General features: G+C 39.6%; 1 protein-coding gene across 2 annotated transcripts in view; it reads left to right on the top strand.

Annotated features, from left to right (window-relative positions):
• The window catches only part of LOC139285698 (spectrin beta chain, non-erythrocytic 4), a 64,144-nt gene that overhangs the window by 24,204 nt on the left and 13,229 nt on the right, over positions 1–26,711 (top strand). For both annotated transcript variants that reach the window (XM_070906321.1, XM_070906320.1), the window contains exons 22-27: positions 2,214–2,416; positions 3,632–3,722; positions 8,768–8,914; positions 22,792–23,055; positions 25,535–25,759; positions 26,516–26,605. In XM_070906321.1, coding sequence (XP_070762422.1) covers positions 2,214–2,416; positions 3,632–3,722; positions 8,768–8,914; positions 22,792–23,055; positions 25,535–25,759; positions 26,516–26,605 — 1,020 coding nt within the window. The remainder of the gene's footprint in view (positions 1–2,213; positions 2,417–3,631; positions 3,723–8,767; positions 8,915–22,791; positions 23,056–25,534; positions 25,760–26,515; positions 26,606–26,711) is intronic.

The raw sequence follows: 26,711 nt of genomic DNA, 5'->3' as shown, positions 1-26,711 counted from the left end.
GGTGGCAGACCAGAAGGAGCAATACACTGCACACAAAACCAGTAGAGAAAAATAATATACAGCTCAAATAGCCATGGCAATTAGATGGCAGTTTTTATATATATATATATATATATATATATATATATATACAAAAAATATACATACATATGTAATAGTGAAGCAGAGGGGCAGAAAAAGAAACATGGCTACAGAGTGGAACAGTAGTAGTACACACTATATATTGACCTTCCTGAAAGCCCTTGAAATATGTTAAAATGCAATGTGAGGTCAACAACTGACAACATAATGATGGTGAGAACATCATTGGTTAAGTCATCTCACATGAACACCTCTGAACAGGCCAAATGTTGGCTTCTGACTGCAGTAGAGCATCAACTGGACTGGGTGTGGTCGGCTTAGCCCTGCCAAAGTCAGCTCTGAGATGGAGAGAGTGTGAGACAGAGAGAAAAGAAGAGAGGGTGTGTGTGTGTGTGTGTGTGTGTGTGTGTGTGTGTGTGTGTGTGTGTGTGTGTGTGTGTGTGTGTGTGTGTGTGTGTGAGTGAGTGAGTGAGCGTCAGCAGGTGTCTTTTTGCAGAGCGTCCCTGTGTTATGTGATATTAGAGCAGGAGCTGTCGAGGCAGCAGCCTCCAGTAACTCTAGATCTACATTGTGGCTTCATGATGAAGTGTAGGAGGAGGGACTGTTGGCAGCCTCGTGATGCTTAAGTTTTGTGTGTGTCCGTGTGTTAACACTACAATATACAGTATACAGTATTTATAGGCTTGTGTTAATTAAACTTGGTTCGTATTGGCTGAATTCTGTCCATGATTTGTAAGTTACTGTACATGTATTTGGTTTGCAAAGATCATACTTTGGATCTTAACTGGATTTAAACAATGCAGCAGTGTCATGAATGAAGTGGGATTGTATTATATATGATGTATATTACATATAGAATATGGTGTTGCAAGTATTTTGACATTTTAGTGCCATGAATAATTAGCATTATAATTCAAGTGCAGTTTTTAAAGTAATATCTAACCCTGACGCTCATTTTCAAGTTTAAGCAGTGATCGGCACACAGAAATTATAGAAAAGCAAGAATTTTATGGAAACCAGTCTTTAGCACCATTTAAAGTAGATTTAGACATTGTCAATAGTTTTATCTTAGCTGAATGGTTATTATCCCTTTTCTTTTATTTCGTGTCAAAGTATTTTTAAATTCCTTATCCCTTTAAAGCAGTCTTTGGAATATAATTATCAACGTCTTTCATTTTGCCATATAATACATATGATTGCGGCAGACGTCCAGCTCTACAGGCAAAGTACAAACCAACAGTCAGAGCTGGGTCTTACAGTATGCATGGCTGTATTTAATCTCAGTATCAGACGCACAGAGGTTTGTTTTTCTGAAACAATCTGAATCATCTTAAATGTCACAGGCAGCTGCCCTTGACTCCTGTGTGTGTGTGTGTGTGTACATGTAAGCCTGTGTACTGGCCAGAACGTCTCTTTTGGTTTGATAATAGATCTTTACCAGGGAGCAGCTCTTTATTAGCCCGGGGGAGGGGGGAGCAGCATTTCTTCTTCAATAAGTATCAAAGACGTTCCGGGCCATAGATCTCTGTCTGCATCTCCCTGTTGTTTCTCCCTCAATTGAATTTATTTTCTCTCTATCCAGAGGCCATATACATTTGTAATGATATGGTTTGTTTGAGTAGTTTTGTTCCAAAATGCCATCATTTGACATTTTCTGATCTTAATTCAGAAAACAGCTTTAGTTTAGTTAAGATATTCCGTTTACTATCACATAAGACAAAGAAGAGCAGCACATCATCACATTTAAGAGGCTGAAGCTAAGAAACTCAGGCATTTCAGCTTGAGAAATGGCTTACCTGTAATTATGGATTATCAAAATAGTATTTTTTAAATGTTATTTTTCTTTTGATCAACTAATCTACTAACAATGTTGGTTGGTTTGACAATCAAAACTTAAAGTGTTAAAGAGTAAAATTTGTTGTTGCCCATTTGAGTCTTTGTTGAATGTTCAGTTGATATGTAATTTTTATAAATAAGCCAATATCACACCAACATTTCAAGAATTGCTGTTATCTATTCTGTGCTCTTCTGATATCTTTCTTTGAGCTCTTTACTTTTTTTCTTTTTTAATCTCCTGATTTATCTTAATCAGTTCCTGAACCAAGAAACCTGTTCCCATCTGCATTTTGTAGGAGTCGGCCCTCGCTCACGTGGAGCTGCCCACCACGGTGGAAACAGTCGAAGCCGCCATAAAGAAACACAAGGACTTCACCACCACCATGGAGTTGAACCTGCACAGGATCAAAGCTGTGATCGAGGCTGGAGAGAGTCTGATCAGCCAGAGTAACATCTACTCTGAACGCATCAGGGAACGCATCGACACCCTCGCCAACAGGTAGCACATACAAACACATGAGGCCAAAGCGGGACACTCACTGAGTGTAAGCATATGGCATGTAGACATTATGCTTTCTATATATGATAATAATATAAATGAAAGGAATTAAGGAAAGTATAATGGAAAGTTAAAGCACAATTAAATTACAAACAAATATACAGTCTTACTGTATACAGTCATACCTATACAGCGTGTATACAGTGATGGATCATCTTGCTCTGTGGAACTTGTTTTGATGCTGTATTGAAAGGAGCAGTTGGGATAGTTTTGTCTGTAGGATCAATACGTCCAACTCTTTAAAGTTAAAATGGAGAGGAGAAAGAAGATAACTGGAAGATTCTGGGATAAATGTAAAAAAAAAAAAGAAAACACAGAGAGACTCTTTACATAGTTGCTAGCCTGTAAACACCCTCAGTAGCTTTATTTTCCTCTATTAATTGTTGAATGTCTCCATTTAAGATGGAAAGTTTCAGGTTTCTTCAGTCAACAGTTCATGCTAGTTTTGGCTCTGTTCAATCTGCAGCACCACGCACTGTCCCAAGCTGTACGTTGAGCTGATTTTAAAGCACAAAGATCTAAGCAGCTGCCCAAACACTATACAGCATAAAAAGAATAATAGCAGCTAAAGAATTCGGAGCAGAGGGACACGCAAGTATAAATGAAACAAAACACAAAACAGAGCTCGGTCTGTTCAGTCCAGGACTGACACCTGACCATGAAATCTGTGTGAAAGCTGGGGAGGGTTGGGGTTTTGTGTGTGTCCAACAATAGCAATGTGAAGAACCATATGTTTTTTAGATTTAATTTACATGAATTAACTCATTGGACATTAAATATTCTACCATGGGGACAAACAGATGAGCACAGTGCAACATAATTATTTTAATGTATTACATACTGTATATTTTGGTTCTATAATAAATCATTTCACATTTATTACATTAGTTAAGGTACTTTGTGATAGGTACAAATGATAATTGGTCTTGTTTTCTGTTATCTACAAATATCATTATCAGTCCTCCATCACTAAGCTTTTAAAATGGAATATGGTCAGAAAATGAGTTTTGATGTTCAGAAATCTCAGCACCTGGTAAAAAAAAAACAGATGAACAAAGATAGATACGCAGGCACCTAGATATGTTATAATTTTGTTACTTTTTAGTCATTGTAATTTAAAACTAAATTTCCTGTCCGTCTCTGTCACTCTTTCAGGGGAAACCAGAACCGAGAGCTGGCCCAGCAGTGGCTGGAAAAACTCAACGACCAGTGGGGACTTCAGAGGTTTCTTCAGGACTGTCATGAGGTAGGAGGCCAGCAGACTTGTTGAACTCTTAGGGACTTAAGAAAGTCTGATGTGTAGGGGAATTCAATCTGTTAAAGAGCATTTTCAATCAATCTCTTTGTTCTTTTTTGTTACCATAACTAACTTCACATTTTGGCACTCTCTAGTGGCAGCGCAAGATAACTTCATCGTAGCTGCATCACTTAAGCGTGACCTCCTTTTCACTCATTTGACCTCTTTGTTGCTGATGAGAGAAAAAAAAACGGAACGGTCAGGTTCAGCCATTGTGCAGTTGTGTCTTGAGCAGCTGCTGTTTAAATGCTCTGAAATTTTCACTTTTGTGTTTGTGTTTAAGACTTCCTGGTGATGACTATACTCAAAACATTAAATGAATGTGGGAAAATTAGCTAAATATATGGGGTTTAAATTAGCAGTCCCAAGTCACCATCATTTTTAATTTCAATGGAAATGTGGTTAATAATATTTAGCCATCATCATTTATTGCCAGTTTCATAATGACATGTTGACAAAAGTTCCAACTAGCTTGAATGTAGTTTGCGATGGAATCACTCGATTGAAGTATTAGAGCCAGTTCATCATAAGATTACATCTCTAAATCTGACAGTAAATACATATTAACGAGTATTTATACCGGTACCTTACATACTGCTTTGTTGACATGATGGCATGATCTCTGAGAAGTACAAAAACATGTCAGCAATGACCACAGATAACAAAAGATGTACAGTATTTTGACCAGTTCAATCCAAATTTTTTATGTGGGAAGCTATCATTGGCATGGTCCACACCTCATTCGTGTCCAGCTGTGTTGCACACGGCTCACCTCTGCTCGTTCCTGCAGTTTTTGCTCTCTCACCCTGCGGAGTCACAGGCTTCTTTCTGGGCCAAAACCTTGTTTAGTTTCAGCAACTTTCTCTCTTTGGCTCTACTGAATAATTCAGCAGCACAGCTCCTCATCACTAATTCAAAGGAGGAAGAGTGTATCTCACTGTGTACATGAGTGTCTGCGTGTGTGTGTATGTCAGCCATATATCTAGCTGTCTGCTCATATGTTGCATGCGTGTCTATAGAAATATAGTATGCATGAGGAGTCTTCCCGACTGTGCGTGTGCGTGTAGCCTACAGTGGGTGAGTGACAGCTGCCAGGGTGTGTTCTTCTGTTCGGTCCAGGCTGCATCCTCATGTTTCCCGCCCCTCACTGCTGCTTTCCATCCACTTGCATTTGCACACATTTACACTGAGCTTTATACAGTCAGATATTTTTGTGGTACACAAAATGATCAAATCTACAGTTTATATCCTTTGGTCTGGTCTTCATGGCTAGATTTATGACACTATTTAGTTCAGAGGAACTTACACTGCTGCTGCCATATCAAGACAAATCGTCATCAATCAACTGCAGGTAGACATGTGGCAAAAATCTAACTGTCCCCGTGATGATAAGCTGACCATGATGTGCAAGAGGTGCTACAGGAAGTCATCAGTGTTCATGTTGGACTAACAAGGTTCACTTTATTTTGTGGTACAGACATGTTTAAAGGTACACCAGTTACAGCTGTAGTTGTAATACACTCAATAGAGGGAGCTGCTCTTTTAGAAATGCTTCCCTTACTCTACAAAAATACAAGACAAAATGTAGAGCACCATTACTGTTAGAGTAGACTCACGTTACAACAGAGCAGATCAGTGCTATTTATTACCGTATACAAAACAAAACATATTTATATATTCAAAAGGTTTGTAGCATTTTATTTTTGTATTTGGTTCAGTTATTTGCAGATTACGTCAGCAGTACCCTGAGACTGTGAACAATACCAGAGTCTAAAAATACAGTATTTTCTTTATATTTCCTCTTATATAATCTTAAAAGTCCCTCGTCTCCCCCGTCTCTTTCTCTTTATCTACAGTACAACTTCAGGACTAAAGGGTATTGAAGAGGTGAACTCAGAGATCATACTGTAGCTTTTTACCCAGATTCACCTCCGGGTCTGTTTCAGGAAAAGAGCAGGTGCATGCCCAAAGGCTGCATTGCTAAACACAGTGTTTCTCTATGTAATTGATGTAACACATGCAAGTCACTCTGTACGAGTTATTGTGTTTATTGAGGATAAACACTGTTAAGATCTGTGTTTTTTAAGGACTTAAGAATCCTTTTTTAAAGATTTGTATGCTCAAAATCTCCATGATAAAGTGGTCTGTAAGCTGTTCTAGAAAAACACCAAACTAAATGCCTTGCAGGAATACCTTGAAAAAGCCTGAAGCGTTAACATATTTCTGTCAACATGAAGAGCACACGGGAAAAATGTTTTAGTCTTAATCCAAACCTTCCCCTGAGGTCCAATGTTTTAATCCATGTCTGTATGTTATACAGTATATATGAAAATTAGTAATCAGTGCGTCTTGAAACCCTGTCTGTGTCACACGCATGACATAAAAAAATGATTTTCTACTTTATTGAAAAGTAGTAGGAGAGGGAGGTTAGTAGTAAGTAATTATTATTTTTAATCAATTATTTTTAATTTACTGATCAAAGGTTTAGTCGATAAAATGTCAAATGCCAAAGTAACGTTTACTAAATGATTTTGTCTGACGGAAAACCCAAATAGATTCAATTTACAATGATACAAAAACAGAGAAAAAGAAAGTTATTTAATTTCTTGACTAATCAATTAATGCATTAGTTGTTTTTAGTTCCACACATTCTCACCAACTTTGTTGAAGCTGCAATGCGTTGTGGCAGAACATTTTCACACATCCAGGGAGTTGTGCACTTTGGTTGATGTCTGTTATTGGACTAAATCTGAGACCAGCAGTTTAAATTCATGAAGATGGTGAAGTCTGATGACGTGATGATGAGGCTATGAATCCTCCTCAGTCCCTCCTCTTCCCTCTTTCATTGTTCCCTCTCCCTCTTCTTTTCTGTCCCTTTCTTCTCGTTTTACGTCAGACAGACTCCTCCATCTCCTCCTCCCCCTCCCTCATTCATTCTCATTCACCCCCCCCACACACACAGTCCCTCTCTCTCCTCCTCCTCTTCCCTCATTCAATTCATTTACAGTCTCAAGGGGGGCATCAAGCTGTGACCCTCCATGACCTCTGCAGTCATGAGACCTGTAGATGTGTGTGTGTGTGTGTGTATTTGTACAATCCTTATAAGTGTCAGTGTGCACACACTCTTGTTTGTTTACCTCTGCATGTTTGTGTAAGACGTGTTTATTCATGTTAGCCGGCATGTCCTTACCCGTGTGTGATTGTGTGTGATAGCTCCAGGAAGAGGTGACAAAGTGACACACAACCCCTGTCCTTTATCAAACTACTTCATTCCGGATAAATCACTGCTCCTCTACTACCTGTCTCTCTCTTCCCACTATCACCCCTCCTCTTTTCTTTCTCTTTTCCTCTGTCCAAACCTCTACTGTTTCTCTCTCTCTCTTTTCCCTCTGCTTTACCACTGCAGCAGCGTCAGGCAAGCTGGAGACAGAGAGTACAGCTGCCTCGGACTGCTGCAGAGAGGAAAAGAGGGATGGTAGAGGGGGGTGGTGTGTGTAGTGCGGGAAGGGAAGGATAAAACAAAAGCAGCAGTAGAGGAGTCATGAGCTTGGCTGTTAGCGGAGACCGGCGTGCTTCAATCCAAAAAAAACTCCTGTATTTCAGTCTTTCTTTCCCTTCATACTCATCCATCCTCCTGCTTTGACACCATTTAAAGCCCACCTCCCCCCTCCACCTCCTCCAGCTCAGCATCATTAGCCGTGACCGGTGAGCCTGGAGGCACTGCCTGCATCCCTGCCCCCCCCCCCATCCCAATCCCAGGCTTTTGCTCCTCCCTCTCCTCCTCTCCTCCAACCAGCCAGGAAGCCTGCTTGCTCACTCGCTCACCCACTCGCTGAAGGTGTGAGGCAGGGGAGGGGCGCCCATGCACCGGCTCGGCTGCCTGCCATTTTATTGTTTTGGGAGAGATTTTTTTTCTTCTTCTTCTCTCAGTCATCCTCATTCTTGCCCTCTAGCTCGTCACTGATCCGCCCCCGCCCATCCTCTCCCTCCTGGTTGAGCGTACAGCGAATCCACAGAAAGGAGAGAGAGAGTGAGGGAGGGAGAGAGGGGAGCGCAGCCTCAGTTTGAAGTCTCCAGTCTGTCTCCTCAGCCAGTATTGTTGTTGTTGTTATTTACCCTCCTGCTTGGCATTTTCCTCTCAGCCCACCTTTTGTGTGGCTGTCTCGTGTTCGGCTCTCCTCTTTCTATCTAGCTCTCCCTTTCCTTCTCTTCTCTTCTCTCCTCATTCTCTGTCTCCATCTGGCTCTGCGGTGAAGAGCGTCTTTGCATGTGTTTGACGGCAGACCAGCGAGGATGCGGATACCAGCGGCTGCCTGTAGCTGCCACAATCCCGCGGGCTGTTCCCGTTAAACACCGCCGGTAAACTGGTTATTTGCTTTAGAGTTGGGTTAGGAGAGAGGGACGGAGGTGCAGGTGGAAATCTTGCATGCAGGTGTGAGGATGTTGATGACGGAGAGACAAGGGTGCTGATGCTGACCTGAATATGTTGGTGATGCTGTCAGCGCAGGCGTGAGATGTTTTCACTGTGTGTTTGCCTTACACAGAAACTGTCTGTGCAAAATGTGCCGATTTTACTCTTTGATGGAGAGTGGAGGTGTATGTGTGTGTGTGTGTGTTGATGCTGTGGAGACTGTTGTCTGTTGTGTTGTACCGTATGTACATGTGAATTCTTACAGCCATGCTTGTTGGTACACGTGTGTCTGCCTACATGTGCCTGCTGTGCGTCATTAAATATTTATGTCTGTGTGTTTGACCTTGTATTTCCCACTATATGTGTTTACCTACAGTACACTCTATCCTGTCTTTATTTAGCCTTTTCACATAACAGAAGCTATGTGGGAATTATGGTAATGCAGTTTAAATCTTTTTAAAATGAGGAATCTGTTTATGCACACCAACAATTATTTACAGTATGTATGCTCATCCAGTATCTAGACACCTCTCTCTAACTCTCTCTCTCTCTCTCTCATGCTCTCTCTCCCTCTCGCGCCCAGCTGGGGGACTGGGTGTGTGAGAAGATGCTGATGGCGAGGGACAGCAGCCGAGACGAGACCCAAAAGCTTCATAAGAAATGGCTGAAGCACCAAGCCTTCATGGCCGAGTTGGCCCAGAACAAGGAATGGCTGGACAAAATTGAAAAGGTGAGTCCCGCCAGTCCTCCAGATACAGCTTTAGTGCTTTTTTTCTCTTGCTTGAAAGTTTACAGGGTCATTCTGGTATTGAGTGAGTTTTATGAAACAGGATAAAACACCACTGTGGAATGTGGAATAATGTTTTCATGTATTTTATTATGTAGTATTTGTAGTAAGCTGTGGAGGATGTCAGGATAGAAACAGGGAGAAGGAATGGCATGACATATTGGTTTGGAAGTGGAGACAAACAAGTCATTTGTACAGTATGGTCTTGGGCCCAATGAGCAAATCATCATTTATGTAATGACCTTGTAGACAGTTCATTGAAAAAGTTAAACATTTTAATCAAGGTAATACCACCATTACAAACAAATGGGTCATATTATGTTGACTGTCACTCTGTAGTATTTGTCAGTTCTGTGTATACTGTGTTCATCTTACTGTGTGTCTTTGCCTTTTCTTGACCAATGCTCCTGCAATTCATGCACAGATAATCTGGCATCTTTGAAGCTTTGTTTGTTGTCATATGTTGCTTTGTCACATATCAGAGTGCCGAATACCAGGCCCCTTTTTGACACACCGTTATAGCAGACTTCAGAGAAAATCTATACTCATCAAGTGTTTACATTATTTTGTCTACCCCCTATAGGTAAGAAGGGCATGTAGACATTAGCCATATTCCACCAAGTCTACAGTTTAAAAAGCACCTAACATCAAGAGATGAATAGAAAGTAGAGGAACAAATGGAACGGTACATAACTTTATATTGAATCATGCTGATGTATACTATAGATGCCATCTAGTCTACTTTGCTTATGGTTAGCAAGAGAAAACAATGTTGATTTTAGAGCTATAATGTAGGGTTATACTAGCTGTGTTTGGAAAGATTAATAGCATTTGTCAAAAAAATATGTTTGATCACTGAAGGTTTATTTATTTATTTCATTTTAAAGAGAAAACTGACTTTTGTCTGTTTCCCTTCAGACTGGCATCACTGATGTAAAGAAAGCTCGGACAATAAACATTGCACAGCCTTTCATTACCAAATGTCAAATTTATCTTAAACTGTTTTATACAATAGTCCTTGTATTAAACACTAAACCGTTAAACTCATTTAATGAAAGCATAATAAAGCCAGTGGCAAGGGCAGAAAGTATTACAGAGGTTTTAAATAGAGAGGGGAGTGCTGTAACCTTCACTACTGCTCTGTGTCCCGATAGGATCTGCTTCATATTAAGGAGATTTATACAGCACATCAGCCTCTTGTCTAAAGCTGCAGTCGACACAGACGTAATTGGGTTAGCCAGTGTTTCCCCTGCTGCACGTCCAGGTTTCGCTGGGTTGACTTTGGGCTGTTGTGTTCACACGTCTGAGTGGCTGCAGTGACGTGAATCTGGATGTGTAAAATCAGTGCTACTCAGTAGAACTGTAGCTCAGTGCCACGTAACCCCAGGCCGCCTGTAACTCATCACTGATTTGTGATCCTATTTTAGGCAAAGTCACACATAGTGTTGTGTGTGTGTGTGTGTGTGTGTGGCCTCTCAGAAGAAGTGAATGCGATAATTGAATGACATTTGCTCATATAATACTACAGATGGCCTGAGATGTTATGTTGCTATCTATGTTGTCAATAGATTTCTGCATCTCTCCAGTGTAATTGTTGGCCTTTGTCAGAGGCCTTTTGCACCCTACTCAATTCCCACATATTCAGTCTTTGTCCAGGTTTTACTTGTGTAATGGTACAACCCGGTTATGATCTACATGACCTGCTAGGTTTTCAGTTTGTGTTGAAATTCTGCGAAAGTAAAGCTAAAGAGGCTAAGCTCAGTTTGTCTTCAATTCACTTCCATGTCCTTGTCCTTCTGACCTGCTGATGCTGTGTCAAATTGTTGTCATTTGTTTTATGATTATGTTGACAGTTGGGGGCTAGCATTCAGCAGTCTCACTGTGCCTGTTATCAGTAGAAAAGTGGATATTGTATGTGATGATATTCAGAGAGAATAACAGTTTTGACAGGACACATGGACGCTGATGATGCCCATGTGGGCTGTCGTAGAAAATCAAACCTGTGAATGTGAAGTTAGCAGGTTGTAGTTTTATCTGTGTAGAGTGAATAAACAAATCCTGGCAGTATGTCTGTTCTGAGGAAAGCTAACTAACTAATAACTAATGTATTTCTAGTGAGGAAACAATACATGTATTATCGTGAAGCTTAGCATTTATGCTACTATCTGAAACATTAAATATTGCTATGCTGAGTGTATTACAGTCATAAAAACTCTCATCATACTTAGCTATGATGATGCATACAGCTGACTGTGGCATACTTCCTCAATCCTTTGTAGCCTCATCCTGGGCAGGAAACTGAACTCCCCTGGTGGGAGCAGAGTGATGGAGCCAAGGCACCACTGTGCAATGTGTTATCTGTGCCTACTGTCAACCTTTGAATCAGTTGAGACTAGAGCAGAAATGATTAGTCAAGTAATCGATCAGTTGAAAGGCAGAAAATTAGCAGCTATTTTGATAATCAGTAATAATAATAATCAGTAATAAATTTATGTAACAAAAATGCCAATGATTTGATGGTTGTAGCTTCTTAAATGTGAGAATTAGCTGCTTTTCCTTGTCTTACATTATAGTAATCTGAATTTCTTTGGGTTTTGGACTGTTGGTCAGACAAAAAAAAGCTATTCGAATACATCACTCTTGGCTTTAGAAAACAGTGTTGGGTAATTCTTCAATATTTCTTGATGTTTTAATAGAACAAACAATTGATCAATGAATCAAATAAATAATCTGCTGATTAATCGTAATGAAAATAATTGTTAGTTGCAGCCCTAGTTGAGACAGACGTACAGGTACCTGGTATGACATAATTACAAAGAAGGTTAAGTAATAGTCCATTATTCAGCTTAAATGAAGGTATAAGGCATTTCAGCTTGCAAAGGTCAGTGCATAGAAGTAGCATTAAATGTACGCATGTCAAGTGAATGTGTTCAGTGAAGATCACCAATGTGTTCAGTGAAGATCACCAAACAACATCCAGCCTAAGATGATGTGGTGGAATAAATGTGGACAATCATTGTTTGCACAACTTCAAAGGTCATTCTTCAAAACAAAACCTTTTTCGTACAGTCAGAAAAGAAAAGTATCAGATAAAACAGTGAAGTTTAGGTATTACATCATCTCTCTGTCGTGTGTTGTTGGCTATACAGGTAGGCAGCTTCACCCACTACTCGCCTATAAGCTGCTCATTATGTCTAATTACTGTATACCTGTTTTCTGAGAACTACTTCTATAGTGGGCATTGTGAAGTTGGTGTGTGAGAATATGTGTGTGTGTAGCCTTGTGCATGTTAGCATGTGTGTGCATGTCTATAACGTGGGCATATGATGTGGGGAAATTGGCTGACTGATGTGTAATGATATACAGTGATATAATGTAGAGAGAGCAGCACTGCGAGGCCTGAGAGTGCCGAGCTGTTTCCATTATAGATTCATAGGTCATGTGCTTATCTGAAGGCAGAGTTCAGTTACTGGAAAATGCTTACAGAGGAGAGAGAGAGAGAGAGAGAGAATGACAGAGACAGAGGAGAGAGAGAGAGAGAATGACAGAGACAGAGGAGAGGAGGAGGAAACTGTTTCTTGTTGCATATGTTTTCTGCAAATGATAATATAAATACAAAAGAGTTAAATGTATGGTAAACTGACAAAGATGATAAGTTCCTAATTTGCAAAAAAAAAAAATATTTGCATAAAACAAATGATTTATTGACATTGATGTTAATTGACATGATTACTTTGGACAATCTGCTGTTGCTCTGATGTATAAATAAGTCCATTGTGTTTTTTACACCCACAAGCTGAAGTATCAGAATACTGCTAACTGCATTTCTTTGTTTGCATCTTCAGATGAAAGTATGTAATTTGGCTGACAGTAAAAAACAAGAACAACCCACTCAACACTTGCCATATCTTACACTACTCAAACAACACTAAAATGTGTATGTATATATACAGTAGAGCTGTTTAAAGATCAAGACTTGGAGGGTTAAGGATAAAATTAGGTTAAGGTTAGCGGTAGATGTTAGATAGGGAATATATTGTCCCAGCTCATGCTCTTCAGTAGCAGGATGTGGTCACACCAGGCCGTCTAGCGGTTGGCAGATCGACAGGGTTTAGCTTCTGAAGTCGTACGTGGCAGCCATGTTCACCCCATAAGCCTGCTCCATGGCCGTTGCTTAGCAACTTAAATTTTTTTGCAAGATAACATTCATAGGATTTGGCAACTTATCATGGCAATACTGATAAGGATTTGTACACATTGCTGATTAGTGTCAGAAACACTGTTCTGTCCCTTTGCACTGTGCTGTAGCTGAGGTCCTGATATGACTTATATTTGTACGTCATTTGTGTTTTACCATCAAAACAAGTAGATTAGATTATAGGTTAAAAAGAGCAAAGAAGACGACACACAAAACATCATTGGGTTGGAGTATGAATTCTGATTGTATTAGTTAGGGTCTATTATTTTAGAGCTGATTGTAGTTCTTTCTGCCCAAAAACTCTGCATCTTGTGTCCTGGTTGTGTCTCTCTGCTGGTGTCCTCTGAGAGTCTCCAGTCTATTTGTGTAATCGGGTAAGAACCCTTCTCTGCCGTGAAGGACTCTGTGAAGCACATTGCCTGTTTTTAGGGTAGCGTCAGCAATCTGTAAGTGTATGTGGATCTGTATTTCAGCACGCACAGTACGTGTAACCAGGGAACTGAATAACATCCCAAACAGTTTCTGTTCTGTTCAACTTAAAAGTCCCAGAGAGTCTTTGATAGCCATCCCTACCTCCTCTTTACATCAAGGTCTCTAAAAAGTGTCTCTTTTGCACATCAGCAGCCTCCTTTAAGCACAGAAACAGATTCCTAACATCAGGATCAAAGCATAACATGACACTTCTGACATTGGTGATGTCTTGGAAAGGGTACATTCACCTGTTTACCTAAACCTTGAAATATCTCCATCCTCTTCATAGAGAACTGTCTTTTTACAAAGACTAAGAACTTAAACCAGTCTAACTACAAGACACAGCCGATGTCCATCATTATCAAATCAGATTTGTTTTGATCCATCCTGCCACCCAAATTTCTACCCCTACCCCAGCCCCAGTTACGAAAACTCTTGCTTCATGTCAATATATGTGCCCTGGTTGATTAATTAGGAATTAGGTGTACGAAGTATTTAAAGGAACTAAACACAAAAATTAAGCAAAGTAAATATTTTGTACTGTGCCTTGGAGCTTAATACAAAAACTATATTGCATCCTCACAGACCAAGTTCAACATCTTGCAGAGCAAGGTCATTATCTCACTGCTTCACACTGCTCGTCCACTGGGATTCTGGCATTGATGAAAAGTGGAAATTTTGACTGAAAAGTTCTGTAACTCTACGCTCAAGCCCCGCAGAATATATGAGAGAGGACTGAGTGTACAAGGTTACAAAATGAATATTGTGATGTTTACATCCCTATTTAGTCCATAGCATCCTAGTTAGCTGTTTTGTGCTGCTCTTCATTCTGAACACTACTTTGCGCCAACTATTCATTCTTGCAGGTTTGGTCTGAAATCACTGTCATAATCCCGGTATCCTATAGGCTGAAAAAGTTTTAGTTGCATATAGTCCAATTTCCAGTTTCACCATTGCCATTCAGGTGATGTTGCCTGTATGGAAGCTCAGTATAATTTCTTTGAATAATGTCCCAAGGTCACTGGCTTCCAGGAGAGGCTGGGAAAATCCAGTATGGGTAAAACTCACAGTGCACCCTTGAGCATCTGTCAAGCAGCAGTCCACCGGCAGTGGCTGGAGCAGATTCTCTCCTCTTCCTGTGCTTGCGGTGGTTGCCAGGCAACAACTGTCCAATCCCCTCTCCCGTCTCCTTGTCTTCCCTCCTCTTCGTACAGCTCATGTGTGAAGGTCATTCCTCCTTCCCTCCCCTTCTCTCTCTCTCTGTCTCTCAATCCTCTCTCTCCCCTTTAAGCAGCGGACAGGAAACATGTCGAGATTTAACAGGAAGTGATGTAAGACACAGACCAAGAGAGCACAGAAAACTGCTTTGAAATGTTGAGATTCAGCCTACAACAGAAGGTGTTACTGTAGTGTAGTATAGAGGGCCAAATCTAATAAGCTGAGGTTTGCAGTGTTCTGAATGTGTAATGCATTGTTTAATCAATAACTCTGCTGTTCTGTCGCTGCAGGATGACTGGGCTTCCTTAACGGGCCAGATAAACAAATCTGAATACACGTGGATCATATCTCTAATGTGAAACTATGACAAAGTTTATACGGAAACTCAAAGAAGAGAGATTCATGCCTAGATGCAAGGCCACTTCAGGTTTCTGGTTTCTAACTGAAAATAGAACCTTTAGTTTTTCTATTTACAGAGCTAGGAATCAATGTAACAGAGGCCTGCACACCTTTAGAAGACGTGCTGGTTGTAAAGACATGCCTAGTCATTCTGTAATGTCGGTAATGTAACTCTGCAGTGATTTAGACCAAATGGAAGCTGCTGGCTGTTACGGGGGTGATTTGCTTCAGTTGCAGCAGATTGTGTTTGTTTGTGTATGTGAATGTGTGGGGGAGTGTGTGAGTGCACAGTGAAAATGTCTTCTTACCCATGCAGTTGCTAGCCTAAATCCAGTAGGCTTTTGATTCCTGTCCCCTTCTCTCCCATTATGCTTGATAATTAATTGGCCTCATTAACTCATTAAGAATAACAATCTCTGCTGCCCTGATCCCACGCTCACTCACTCTTTCTGTGTTGCATCACACATCGTGTAGATTGAGTAGTTGCCCCTCTCCTTATATATGATTCCTTATGGTGCTTGCACAGTCAGTATATCTGCAGAAAACAGGGTTTGTTTTGTCTACTGAACACTAGTGGCCCTTGAATAGATGACAGAGAGACAACTTTGCTGATTAACATCCTTACTAATAGTGGACAAAAGTTTGGCCTACAGGCGACACAATGTGTTTTCCTAAATCCTTTATCCTCTGTACAGTGGGCATTTTTGGATATCTTAGCTTCAGCTGGATTCAGCTCTGCTTTGTCAGACTTTCATCAGCTAAAGCTGGACTTACGCTCGGCCATGCTTTAAGCTGACATGTTAACGTTCCCGTAAGATATTTACTTTATGTTAGTGTTAGCATGTTAACATGTCTACATTTAGCATGTTGACATGTATGTTAACTTTTGGATGTTGTAACATTTATTACGTAATGTTAAGCATCTGAGCTCTCTAACATTTTAAACGTTACATACTAAACCTTACCATGCATAGTAATATGGTAAAATTTAGCATGTTAGCCCGCTAATGTTAGCATGTTTCCATATTCCAGTAGCATTTGTCTGAATTTATAGTTGATGGGAGGTGTCATGAACTGGAACTGGCATGGTTGTTGAGATATTTCCCTTTGGAGCGATGTTAGAATTGCTGATATTGCCATCACTAGAGCTAAGTTAATAATCATTTAAAAGAATGAATTACATATAACATCTTTTGCAAAATAAATTATGTATGCACATTAGTGAGTGCACCTATCTCCTTTCTATACTACACTACATATGCAGCTGCCTCACTCACAAAGCCCTGTGTGCATTAAGCTTTGACCTGTAGTTTTGTGCTGTCTCTGCAGTATAGGAGATAGTGTGTGCGTAAATGAGGGAGTGTGTGTAGGTGTGCATGTAGGCGGGTGTGGAGGTATGTGTGGTGAGAACATCAATGGAGCAGTGACGATACAAGCTCTCACTGACAGCAAACTGAGACAGAGATCTGCGGTTATATTTTTATTCTCTCGCAATCAATTCCAGTTTTATTTAGATGCTTTGGCAAAACTGTTGCTGTATTCATGCCAGTAAAGCATATAGAACTGAGACAGTGACGCTGGGGAAAACAGAGAAGGCTGAAAGTCAGGTAGCGTTCATCTGATCTAGAACTTCAGGACTGTAGTAGCCCTCTTAAAATCTGTCTGTGTGCTCCGCTAAAAGCTATCCAGATGCTGCTGTATGATTTAATAGAATACAGTGAAGGTAGCTACATTTTCACATTAAAATTCAAGGTATTTGAGATGTTTTTGTAGTAACTGATTAGTAGTTATTGAGTAGTATTTCCTATAATTTATCACATTATATTTGGCTATTGTATTCATATCCACATTTAAATGGGTATCTGCTGCTTCACTTACTGCTAAAACTAGCCCATGCAGTATTTAAGACACTGCAACAATTATTTTCTAGCATTCAACAATTAAAGGTGTTGCAAGAGTGTTTCCTTAAAAACAAACAAACAAACAAAAACTATTTCATCCTCACCCGGTCATCATCTAGTTTTTGATTCTGACCTCAATATGTCTCACAGTGATACCATACAGGAGCTTCCTCTGCCTGCACTGCAACCTTGCTGTTAAGACTCTTATCCTTCAAAGAGAGCTCCACCTTGACTGGCCTTTATGCACACCAGAAGACTAAATCTAAATATGTTTCAAATTTTTACTATTTTGTGTTCAGAAGACTTCTGGCACAATGTCTTTACTTCTTTCTCTACTTACATAAAGTTCACATCACATAGGAAAGTGCAGTGAAATTAAATGAATCCCAAAAGAGTGTTTTCTCCTTTACCTCCCAAATCCTGGAGCACTCTGAGCTTTCTGATGGTCTCAGTACGAACACACACACACACTCACACACTCAGGGGGTTGAGAAAGACAAAAGTAAAGTAAAAGGTTCAGTGCTCCTTTTCCTCCAGTCAAAGTGATGCTTTTACACCAGCACAGAGTAGGAGAGGAGGGCACTTTTTAGGTAGATGGGACAACAGCGCTTTTCTCCGCCTCTAGCTGGGCACCTTCTGGAAAATATGTCATCTCCAGGTGTGTGTGTGTGTGTGTACAGTAAGTGCATATCTCTCTAGCCTCTACTTTGTTAGCCAGAGCAGACTGCTTTTATGTATGTGTGGGAGACATCTCTTGATTGCCTTTTTTGTATCTCTGTGCTGCAGTAACAACATGAGTAGTGAACCAGGCAATAACGAATTCAAAAAATATCATTGGTACACAGCGTGTATGACATACGAAACATGTTCGTAATCTTACAGTGTGTATGTGTTTGGTAAAAAATTTACTCTGTTAAATCTGTAAACCTGTAGGCTTAAAAACCTGACATGCTAACGTTAGTTTTCCTTCCGTTTGTTTGGCCTCTAGCATTTTGCCGACAAGTGGAAATCATGCCCTCAGTTGCTTCTCAAATGATGTAGCAAATAGTTGCCATTAAGAGCAAATAATACATCAAATAAATAACAAATAATAACATCAAATAACAATAATAGCCTACATAATATTATAAGAAAAACATGAGGTTAATTTCCAGCAGGTGAAAAATTATTTTGTGAATTGCATTTTGGGAGAATAGTATGCATCAACAGCACACTCCAGCCATATTTTGTATTTACTCTGTCTGCTTCTCCAGTGTAAACAAACTAAGTACTAAAAACCTGGTTTGATTTTTGATTATATGTAGTATGAATGGCTCCTGCTGCTGCCATTGCATGCATCAATTGTCTACCAGAGGATTTTCCTCATGAAAGAGTTATGTACCACTGATTATTCATTTAAAAGGGCTATAACCTGGAACATACCAGTTGTTGCTGTTTGGTCATACAAGCAGATTTTTTCACTCGTGGAGTAAATATTGACACAATAGCTGCAGTGGCCTGAGTGTGACAGACACACTGACCAGCAGAGAGTCAGCAGTGACGCTCAGGAGCAGATGTCTTCTGTAATATACAGACCAGACAGCAGAATGAGGACGGTCCATCTGTTACTGTCAGGAGTCCTCTCTCCCTGTCCTTCAGGACTATTGTTTTTCACTTTGCCTGTTTCTTCTGCTTGATTTTGTTCTCACTCCATTTCGTTTGGGTTCATATATTTTCTTAGTATTTGAATCATCTTCAATCACAGTAGCATAGCCCTTTCCTATCATTATAATTACTTGGACAGTTGATAGTGTAGAGGCAGACAGGAAATGAGTGGCTATCAGGGCGCCCAGGAATACTTTCTGATTTATATTTTCTGCTTTAAATAGTATTCAAGCAAAAGCCTATTTCAGTATTTTAATAAAAGTAATTTAGTTCTTTGAACAGGTCAAGTTGAGCCGCATCTTAAGAAAGTAACTAATAAATAGAAATAGAAAATGACACAACAGTACTAACTACATTTTACAGGCGATCTCATTGCACAAACTCCATAGCCACAAGTACGAGTACCACTCTTACCATTTAAAAGGGTACCCCACTGATTTTGTATTACCTTCCATAAAGTTGGGCCACTTACAGGCGACAGATTAAAAGAAAAAATGGTCAAAATCAATACAATAGAGGCAGAGATACCCTGACTTGTAGTCCCTTGTATTGGTCAAGCTCCAAAAACACTGGTAAACACCAATGTCTTTCAAACTCCACGCTCCCAGTTTGTTTCTGTTAAAGATGTCTATGTCTCCAACCAACAGAAGATATTATGCATATATGTGTAAAGTCAGTTGAATGCCACTTAAACTTAATGTGTTTAAATGTGTTGGATTTTCCTACCCGTTGTTTCGGATCAGGTTGCTGTGGGAACTCTGCAGATACTGTTTGTATGAGCAGTGCAATATCATGATCCTCTTTGAACTGCAGACTGGAGTAGCAGCTCTGAGCCTGTGGGTGAAGCTACTCGAGCCCACGCAGCTTTCCCACTTACAGCAGAGGACGGCATGCATCAGCAGGGAAATGCTACACCAGAATGAAAGCTGATTTAACGCTCTGGACAAAGAGTGGTGTAGTGTAGCCTGCTGTGCGGCTTTTAATTCCTCTCTATTTTCTGTGTGTGTTAATGTACGCACACAAATTTACACCCGAGAAAAAATAAATGTGTTCTTTTACTCAGTTGTCTTCTTCACTTGTACGCATCTGGCTCAGGAGTTTAAGCCATGAGTGTTTGTAATTTTTTTTATAACCTTCATTTGATGTAGGAAAAAAGTCATTGTCATTTATTCAATAGAAATATATTTTCCACATATTGAGATCTGATGATTTACCATACATTTAGTAATATATTTGCAAGATATTGTGGAATGTATTAAATGTGGTATTCTCAAAATATAAGATTATAGTAGGGCTGTACCCGACTCAGAATTTTGTCAGTCAAATCGGATTTGGATGTTCAATAAGAATATTTGACTATTCGTTCCTTTTTTTTCATATAGACTATCAAGCAAAGCTTTATTGAACTGCCAGACGTTAAACAAGCCAAGTTAGCCCTCTGAGCTAATGCGTGCTAACTACACTAACAACTATGTCGTATTAAGTTGCTGTGAGCTGTAAATTCACCACCAGAGATTTCCTCAACCATTCTCACACAGCCGGTCCGGGGCTTTGGACTGGAAACCTTTTTATGACCTCAGTGACATCCAGTTTCCAGTCACCCGGCAGCTCTGTGTATCTGTAGTTTTCAGGCGGGATGTTGTCCTCTGTGGACAGTTATTTCACCATCTGAGTGAAATGTCTTGTGTGTGAGTGTGAAGTTACCACCTGCCAAGCACCAAATGCTGGGAAATGTAGTCTTTAGTCTACACAAGAAAAAATGATATAATAACCAGTTATCAAACAGGCCAATAACTTATTTATTCTTGAAGTTTCGAAGTTCTCCATGTTTATTTGACAGATATACACTGAAAATGTACGTTTGGTATATTTGTCAATTAGTATAACTTACTATTGGTTTAAATTATACTATTTATTTACAAATCTTTAGAGGTGAACCAAACATTAATTGTTGCAAAGAGTACATTGTTGTGATAACAAGTAATTTACAATCATTTGTAAGATGTCAGTCTGTTGGTTGGTCAGTTGGTCGGTCGGTCGGTCGGTCCATCACTTTTGTCCAGACTGAAATAACTCATCAACTACTGGATGGATTGCTGTGAAACATCCATAATCCCCAGAAGATGAATCCTAATTACTTTGGTGATCTTCTGACTTTTCATCTGGCGCTATCATTGGGTCAAAATTTCAGTTTGTCCAGTACTTTAGTTCATGATCAAATACCTGCAAATGAGATTCCCATCAGCCTCAGTAGTACTTGCGCTAATTGGCAAATGTTACCTGCTTAATATGAGCATATTAGCATGCCGAAGATAGTATTTAGTTCAAAGCACCGCTGTGCTTATGTACAGCCTCACAGACTCACACACTTTTATAGCCGCAATATAATTACATTTATTTAATGTTTGACATAGGGAAATAAGACACCAAGTTTTTTTCTGTCTCCCTTTGTTTTGTTTTTTTTATCAGATCTTTTTTCTTTGTTTGTTTCCTTCATTTATTCTGTAACTCTCTGTCTCTCTCTAACACTCACACACACATATGAACACACATACAAACACAGGACCTGCAAATGAAGAATTTCAATTGGATGGGGGAAGGATTTCACTGTGGGGGAGGCTAAATGGAGAAAAAAGGAAGGTAGCAGGTGTACATAAGGATCAGTGGTGTGTGTGTGTCTAAAAGGGGGTTCAGAACAGGATGAGGTACAAAAGGGGGCAAATATGTAAAAGAAAGGACATGGAGAGAGAGAAGGGGGAAGGGGAGTGTGAGGTAATTTATGAGGCATTTTAATACGACAAGGTTTAATCCCTTCACACACACACACACACACACACACACACCACGCTAACCCAGTTCCACAGTGTCTGCACGTAATTATCCCAACATAAGATCCAGTGAATATTTGTGGATTTGATGAAACAGAGAAAAGGGACCCAGATTCTGGATTTATGACTTCTTTAAGTATATGATTATATTTAGATGTTACTTTTCAGTAGGGCTGAGACTAATGTTTATTTTACTGAAACCAGTGATATTTTGACATTTTTGCTCAAAAATTAGTTTTCTGGTGATTGACTAATGAATTAATCAACTAATCATTGCAGCTCTACATTTCAGAGTCTGGTTTTCAGGATATCAGGTTAACTGATTACTTTATTGAAATTGTAAAATCGTCTTTACAATAATGACTTCTTTTTTTACATGTAAACACATCAGATGTTGCAGCAATGTGGTTACAGCTTGTTGATCAGACAGTGTGAACCAATTTTATTAACGAAACAGATGATAAATAGAAAAATCATCACTACATTAATTGATAATGAAATTGATAAATAGCTGATTTCATCCTGTTTTTGCAACAGATGGTGTTATTGTTCCCTCTCTGTCTTTAACTACTCCATTTTACACCGTCTATTGTAGTTTATTTTATATTTATTCTTTTGTTCTTTGATTGAAGCTTATTGGAATTTACACGTTTCATTTTCACTTCATTCTTGTGGACACCACATCTGAAGAAAAACACATATTATATGCTTCATTTTTGAGCTCGAGTTATAGAGCAGATGATCTGATTATATTTTGGGGTATCTATTGGCATAAATTTGCATTGTGATGAGAAATAAGTGATTTACATGAAACCAATATATGCTTTCAGATTATGAGTTTATGTTAATACTTCCCAGGTGCTGTGTAGAGACAGATTGACTGATTGAGGTGGTAGTTATCTTACTTCATGACCTTATTATCATAACAGGTTGAGTTTAGTATAGCATGTTGATTATGGTGTGAAATTTGGTAGCTTAAGTGCGTTTTGTTTTCAGTATTTACCTGAAGTGTTGTATTTGGACATGCCTATGACTCTGCTCTACATGTTCACAAATGGTACATGGTCTGTATGTCATTATCGCCTTTAATGATCCCTTCTTATTAAAACACGAATAGTCTCACCACTGCCTCTGTGTTCCTTCTTCCTCACGTCCATCCAGGAGGGCCAGCAGCTGATCCAGGAGAAGCCGGAGCTCAGCCCAGTGGTCCGGAAGAAGTTGGAGCAGATCAGGGAGTGCTGGCAGGATCTGGAGAGCACCACCCAGGCCAAAGCTCGCCAGCTCTTTGAGGCCAACAAGGCTGACCTCCTGGTGCAGAGCTACGAAAGCCTGGACCAGAGACTGGGCCAGCTGGAGGGTCAACTGGTTTACGTGGACCAGGGACAGGACCTCACCACTGTCAACAAGCAGCTGAAAAAACTACAGGTACATAGGATTAAAAAATATTAAGTGGTCTTCACTCGATTCTCGCAGCCATTTGACCCAGAAACACTTGCCGTCTCTAACCTCTAGCTTACTCATTCTCATTCAGAGTTGTGATCTGAAGGATGCATAAGCAGAGTGTTCAGTTCAACCACATCATGATTTGACCTTTTCCTTTTTTTTTTATTTGATTTATTATCAGAGGAAGCCTAGAAACTTAGAACTAGTCAGTATTTGATAAGAAAATAACAAAATAGGACTAAAACGTTTTTATAATCGTATAACAGAAATTTACTTTTCTGTAGCTAGTCAGCTCTAGGCTACAGATGTCATTACAAAGACATTTTCTCCAAGGTAAACTTTAATATTTAAACGTACAGGAAAGAGCATGTTCGGTGATACCAATTGAAGTTCACCCTTGCTTCTTTTTCCAGTTTTGAAGGTGAACATGAATGTATTTTTGGGGAGGATTCAGCATGTCAATTAAAAGGCATTGCTGCTCTGTTTCTGCTCTTGGTAGATTTTTGGTTGTTGGTTTTTTTGTCAGTCTAGCAAGCAGCCAAAGAGATAACAGATGTCTCTATTTCCTTTATGAATTACTGAAGCATTATTCTGGCGCTTATTGAGTCTGTTGTACATATGTATAATGATCACATTTCTAAGCATAATTTGCCAGATATTTCTGCAATATTGGCCAAAAAACACCATGAATAGTAGTTATAATTATACATTTTCTAGGGTACTGTGAACCATTTCTTGAGTTTGACCTAATTCTGTAGCTCTCCTTCTTTACATGTTGAACTGTCTCAGAATGACTCACTGTTTACATTGTTATCGCCACACAGTTATGGCCTCATCTCATTAATATTTGAACAAAACATCATGTTTAGAAATGACTAACAACAACATTTCTCACTGTGTGCCTGCAATGCTTTCCGTATAGCGTTTCATCTCATTTCAGCGTCTTCAGGCTCTTTCACTTTCACGCCAACATTCATTTTTAATTTGTATTTAGGGTTTTTTGAAACACCATAAGCCATCAGCATTCATGCCAACCCAGGGAGTTTTCATAAAAGTTTCATTACAAGATCATTTTATAAATACTGATGATTGGAAATTATTGATTATTATATTTTTGCAACTACTGTGTTTTAATCAAGAAAAATAAGGAATTCATTCATTTTAGCTTGGAAGCTAGTACTGATGCAAGATGGCAGCTCCGCCACCAGTAGTTTGTGAGTGTGTGTGCGTGGATGGATGTGAGGCACTGTAAAGCACTTTGTGCTGTTGAAAAGTTAAAAAGTGCTATATAAGTGCAATTCATTTAACATTTACGTTAAGAGTTTCCAATTGACCACAACTGTTAGTATCATGCCCCCCTCCCAGGTTTAATGTCATGGTAGTTGTCATGTTGTAACATGTTCTGTACATCTGATGTTGGGATGTAACTCTTCACTTGACCTCCGACAGAGCTGGTTCGGAGGAGTTTGATTCTTTACACAGCAAACAGCAGGCAGATGTGACCTGGGTTGACGTACAGATTCATCCTTTCATTACTTCATCATTTCACCAGACATGTCTCACTCTCCTCTCCCACAGCATTCCGCTTACAGCTTCCTTTAACAGGCCGCCATTAGCACTGCTTTACCACATCATCCTAACTCCAAACCAAACTCCACTATCCAGCATCCATCCTGGCAAGGGGTACAGTAAACTTCACTACACTTCATGTCTATCCATTATTCTTTGGCTGTACTGGGTTATTTTCAGTCTCATCTTTGCTTTCATGTCCATCTTTTATTAAATGATGACATTTCAATGATATTTCAATGTATATTAGGAAATTTTAAAAAGTTACGGATTGATACAGAGATTACTCTAATGCTTTCATTTCAGGCATTACGAGCAGCCAATTATGAATAAATTCTTATTGTGATTGTGTCATCGTCTTGTTGGATAGGTCACAAACTGCAACAGCACTTATTGCAGTGTTTTTCCCATATAATTTTGGGAAAAAATGTTATACTTATACTTTGTTAACCTGTACTGTACAAGAATATTCTTATAATATGTTAAAAATCTGAAAGGATAAGCATTTTTTGCAATTTTTGGTTTCTAACTTTAAATTAGAAGTTATCTTAAAATGTCAGAAATAAAACCAATTTAGAATAATATTAATACAATTAATATTATCAAAATAATAGAATTCACTGTCACCTGAAAGTCAAAACAACAACAAACTACACATTTTTGCATTTCTGTCACATTCCGCACGTCCCACTCATACCATCTTTCTCTTGTCTCCCATGACAACATGTTTCTTATATACCTCCACCCAATTTATTCTCTCTTCCTCCTACATCCATCCTTCTCTCCTAATCAACACATACTCTTTTCCTCCGTCTGTTTTGATAACTTCCACTCTCCTCCCCTTCTCCTCCACCGTCCTGCTCCTCCTCGTCCTCCTCCTTCTCCCACTCAGACCATGGAGACCCAGATGGAGGAGTGGTATAAGGAGGTGGGGCAGCTCCAGGTGCAGGTGGCCTCCATCCCACCGCAGACGCAGATCAAAGAGACGGTTGCTGGGCGTCAGGCGGTTGTGGAGGCCAGGATGGTGCGTCTGATCGAGCCACTGAAGGAGAGACGACGCATCCTGCTGGCGTCCAAGGAAGTCCACCAAGTCGGACGAGACCTGGAGGATGAGATCGTGAGTTTGACGTCATCGGCCAACACACACACACAAATGTCTTTCCATTACTTAAATAGACTTTTCAATGACTTGCATTAATTCCCTGGAGACTTTCCCTTATCCTAACCATAACCACTGCATGCCACTTACCCATACCTTATACTTAAACAAACAATCCTAAAATGTAATGATTTACATTGTGGTGACATGTATTTTGTCCCCAAATGGAAGATAAGTCCCCACAATGTGACTATGCAAACAGATTTATGAATAGTTTACATATATACACTCACTCAGAGTATTAAACTGACTGCCTTCATGTTACAGCCTGGACGCTTAATGGATTACACAACAAGATGTGATGTTCCTGATCATTTTTTTTATTTGCAGACTTTGCAAATGCATTTGAAAAATTAAAACTTTCCCTCATTGTTCAGCCCTGTTGTAGTCCAAATTCTTTTAAAAATGTTTAGATACCTCTACAACTTAATTAGATGCCATTATTAATGAGATTCAGCAGGATATTTCTATACATTTACAAATTCTAGAAAACATTTTCACTTCCCTTTCTTGTAGATTATTAACATCCATTTTGAATTCAGGCTAAATATGTCATGTGGGACTTGACAGGTTTTTATTGAATCTATTACATTTAAGATGCACACACACATACAGAAACATCCGCATACAAAACATGAGGTCTACAAATGCACACCCAGAAACTCATAGATGTACAAATATTCACCGCTGTGTGTCATATTATTGTGGTTGTAGTTGTGGATCCAAGAGCGCCTCCCGATGGCCATGTCTCAGGAGCACGGCTCCACTCTGCAGGCAGTCCAGCAGCTCATGAAGAAGAACCAGGTAAGAAAATCAGAATAGCTAGTGACTCTAACCACAGCTGTCACCTAATACAGAACTGAAGTCTGGCTCCCCCTGTTGACTGTGACCACCCTAATTTCAACTCAAC

This window comes from Enoplosus armatus, chromosome 5 (genome assembly GCF_043641665.1).
Source record: "Enoplosus armatus isolate fEnoArm2 chromosome 5, fEnoArm2.hap1, whole genome shotgun sequence".
NCBI lineage: Eukaryota > Metazoa > Chordata > Actinopteri > Centrarchiformes > Enoplosidae > Enoplosus > Enoplosus armatus.
The sequence above is the reverse complement of the archived record's forward strand: the minus strand, read 5'-3'. Positions and strand labels throughout refer to the sequence as shown.